General features: G+C 44.7%; 1 protein-coding gene across 1 annotated transcript; it reads right to left on the reverse strand.

The window, feature by feature from the left end:
• Positions 1-1,134: 1,134 nt before the first annotated feature.
• Positions 1,135-2,501, reverse strand: LOC122936380 (protein kinase C delta type-like). Its single transcript, XM_044292564.1, has 4 exons — positions 2,368-2,501; positions 2,122-2,250; positions 1,862-2,028; positions 1,135-1,675 (listed from the first exon to the last, which is right to left on the reverse strand). Exons 1-4 carry the CDS (start codon positions 2,491-2,493, stop codon positions 1,609-1,611), a joined length of 489 nt encoding a protein of 162 aa, XP_044148499.1. The 5' UTR covers positions 2,494-2,501; the 3' UTR covers positions 1,135-1,608.
• Positions 2,502-3,397: the final 896 nt, after the last annotated feature.

Consider the following 3,397-nt stretch of genomic DNA (forward strand, 5'->3'; position numbering starts at 1 on the left):
GGTGACGGGCGCAGCTTGCCCCTGATTTAGTATATGGCCAAAAAATAAACAGACTATTGCTGGTTAAATGCACTTGGTGTGATAGCTTGACCAACCACACTACTGAGGGTTAAATGCACTTGGTGACGGGCGCAGCTTGCCCCTGATGTAGTATATGGCCAAAAAATAAACAGACTATTGCTGGTTAAATGCACTTGGTGTGACAGCTTCACCCTGATGTAGGCTTTAGCCAAAAAACAACCACACCATTGAGGGTTAAATGCACTTGGTCGCAGCTTGTGCTGGCGCACCACAAGACACAAAATGGCCGCCGATCACCCCAGAAAAATGTGACTGACAAACGGTCTGGGCAGCCTAAAAACAGTGAGCAATTGACTATCAGCAGCTCAATGATGCACAGCTGCAGATCGATCAATAATCAAGTCCTTTGGAGGAGTTAATCTGCCTAATCTCGCCCTACTGTCGCAGCCGCAACCTCTCCCTACGCTAATCAGAGCAGAGTGACGGGCGGCGCTATGTGACTCCAGCTTAAATAGAGGCTGGGTCACATGGTGCTCTGGCCAATCACAGCCATGCCAATAGTAGGCATGGCTGTGATGGCCTCTTGGGGCAAGTAGTATGACGCTTGTTGATTGGCTGCTTTGCAGCCTTTCAAAAAGCGCCAAGAAAGCGTCACAAAAGCGCCAAGAAAGCGACGAACACCGAACCCGAACCCGGACTTTTACGAAAATGTCCGGGTTCGGGTCCGTGTCACGGACACCCCAAAATTCGGTACGAACCCGAACTATACAGTTCGAGTTCGCTCATCCCTAATCCTGATGCATCCTGAACGGATTTCACTCCATTCAGAATGCATTAGGATAAAACTGATCAGGATTCTTTCGGCATAGAGCCCCGACGACGGAACTCTATGCCGGAAGAAAAGAACGCAGATGTGAAAGAGCCCTAAGACTTGTATGCTCTCCATTAAAGATAAACCAATGACTGTAGAGTCTGAAGATTCGTTAGATATAAGATAATCACGCTACTACTATATGATGGTGAATGGTACTGTTTATTGTTTATTGGTGGTAAATGTCCTCTTCGGTCCCTCTATGCCACTAGTCGATGGTGTGATCAACACTGAGGGCAGAGTCCAACAAGTTACCATTTTCTTGTTGATGTTGTTATCCGTTGGCACGCAGGAGAGGAAAAACCCCCTGTGGAGGAAACCTCTAGGGAACCATGGCGTAAGGACTACCCTTCCCTTGGGCACAAGAGGCAGCTTGTGGACTAGAAGCGCTGGCGGTCAATTCATTGATTCGTGGAAGAATCTTCATCGACTTCCTGCTGCTTCTCTGCTCCTGCTACTCTGCAGGTTATGACCCTCAGGTTACTCCTAGTGGCAGTTGGAAATGAAACTGAAGGACCAGGACTGTTATATCACAGTACCGATAAGTTGTCAGGAGAGTACATAGAGGTCAGAGGTTGGAATTTGAGGCTCATACAAGGACAGCAATTCTCGGTGGATTTTCCTGGTGAGTGTGATGTCATCAAGAGGCTCTGCTATAACATGATGGTTTTCTCCCACTGATCTATTGCGGACATCTGTATATATAGTGGAGCTGCTCACTTCCAGTGGTTTATCCTCCTCCAGATCCTGTGGACGATCTCTCTCACAATTCTGCCAAATGTTCTGCCAAGAGATAAAATAGCATTGTAATAGTGGTAACCACCTGCACGTTTACCCTGTAGACCCATCAGCAGACTATAAGCTTCCATCAGTGAATGGACTCCACACCACACTCTGCTGATAGAATCACAGGTAATGGAGGGAACTTTCCATAATCCCCATATTTCCCTCTCAGTTACGATGATCCACCTGCGATGACGTATGACAGGTTCTTGTATTGGCTTTATGACCTGCCATCTGGCATTGGCAAAAGTGAATCCACAGAATAGCTTTTGATCTTTATCGGCCATTGGTGGCTTATTGGCTTCGGTGGAGGATAGGACATCATTTATTTTTTTCGATGTCATCACTGGTAGCTGTGGAGAGAAGATCCAAGATCCTGTGTTTAACAAGAAAGGGCACAATGGAACTTTACTACTACCCACATCTTCCCTGGATCCAGTACTTACTGGTCCTGGTTGGAATGGTGGACAAGCTGCTGCTTCCTCTATATCTGTCCACTCGATGTCCATGAAAAATGGATGTTCCCTGATGTTACATACCGCTAACTGGCGACTCTCTGGTGACTTGATTAAGAGCTGGAAAAAAATATATTGAAGACATTTCAGAATTGTAGATCACACTTTCCAATGTAGCCCCTAGTTTTCAATGTCATATTTAGTCGCTGTTGTACTGCTATATATTTTTATACTCACCCTCTCTATGAGGTCTCTGGCTTGTGGGTCGAGTCGTTTTGGGTAGGTGGGAACATCGTTGATCAGTGACTTCTGAATTTTTTCAGGAAATATACTGGCAGAGAATGGATATTTGCCAGTAGCCATCTCATATATCGTCACACCAGCTGAGAACCAGTCCACTGCCGTGTTGTAGGGCTTCTCCAGAAGAATCTGTAGAAATATCAGGGAGACAATAAAAAAAATAAGAGCATTGTCCAGAGCAGCAGAAGTCATGGAGATGTCCAGCCCTATGCACAATGAGAAGCACATAGATGATTCCTCACCTCAGGTGCCATGTAGCTAAGAGTTCCGGCATATTGTGAGATCTTCCTTTCCCCAAAGATGTTAATCACGGCAAGACCGAAATCGGCAATCTTCAAGTGACCGGCGCTGTCCATTAAGATGTTGTTTGGTTTTATGTCTCTATGTATGATGCCTCTGTTATGGAGAAACTGCAGCCCACAGATGATCTCAGCTGCAAAAAATCTGATTGCAAAAAAAAGAGAAAACATCAACATTCATTATGAGACCAATAAATGATATAAAGATTGATTTTTCTGAGAACTATTGTCTTTATCTAAGATATTTATGTTCTGCCTTACCTGGTGACTGGAATGGTGAATGGGGCTTTGGCATGTATGAGGTCACCTAGGTCTCCTCCGCTGAGAAACTCCATGATGAAGAAGGCATAGTCCTGTGATAAAGACAGAGCATATCATGTAAGTTTAAAAAAAAACTTAACTATAGAATATTAGAGTGCATATATATATATACCCTTCTTTGGAGATGTTATGTTTCCCAAGTAGAAGAAGCCAGAGGTTCAGGTTGACCTACCATCATAGTGCAAGTCTTGGAACTCATTTAAGTACAACAATGTTGGCAAAAGTAGGATGGGGTTGGAAAGAACTGACCTACTCACAAAACCCATTAGTGAATAAGACTCTTACCTTGGTCTGGAAGGTGGCATAAGCATGGGTGAATAGTGGACTTTTCCCAGTCACCTCCAGGA

The sequence above is a fragment of the Bufo gargarizans genome, chromosome 4 (genome assembly GCF_014858855.1).
Source record: "Bufo gargarizans isolate SCDJY-AF-19 chromosome 4, ASM1485885v1, whole genome shotgun sequence".
Taxonomy (NCBI): Eukaryota; Metazoa; Chordata; class Amphibia; order Anura; family Bufonidae; genus Bufo; species Bufo gargarizans.

What these genes read in the sequence shown, in the direction of transcription:
- LOC122936380 (XM_044292564.1), bottom strand. Translation starts at nt 2,493, where the DNA reads ATGGCTACTGGCAAATATCCATTCTCTGCCAGTATATTTCCTGAAAAA. An exon ending in CACCATTCCAACCAGGACCA is followed by an intron (nt 2,029 to 2,121) that starts GTAAGTACTGGA and finishes TTCTCTCCACAG; the next exon opens with CTACCAGTGATGACATCGAA. An exon ending in CCTGTCATACGTCATCGCAG is followed by an intron (nt 1,676 to 1,861) that starts GTGGATCATCGT and finishes ATCTCTTGGCAG; the next exon opens with AACATTTGGCAGAATTGTGA.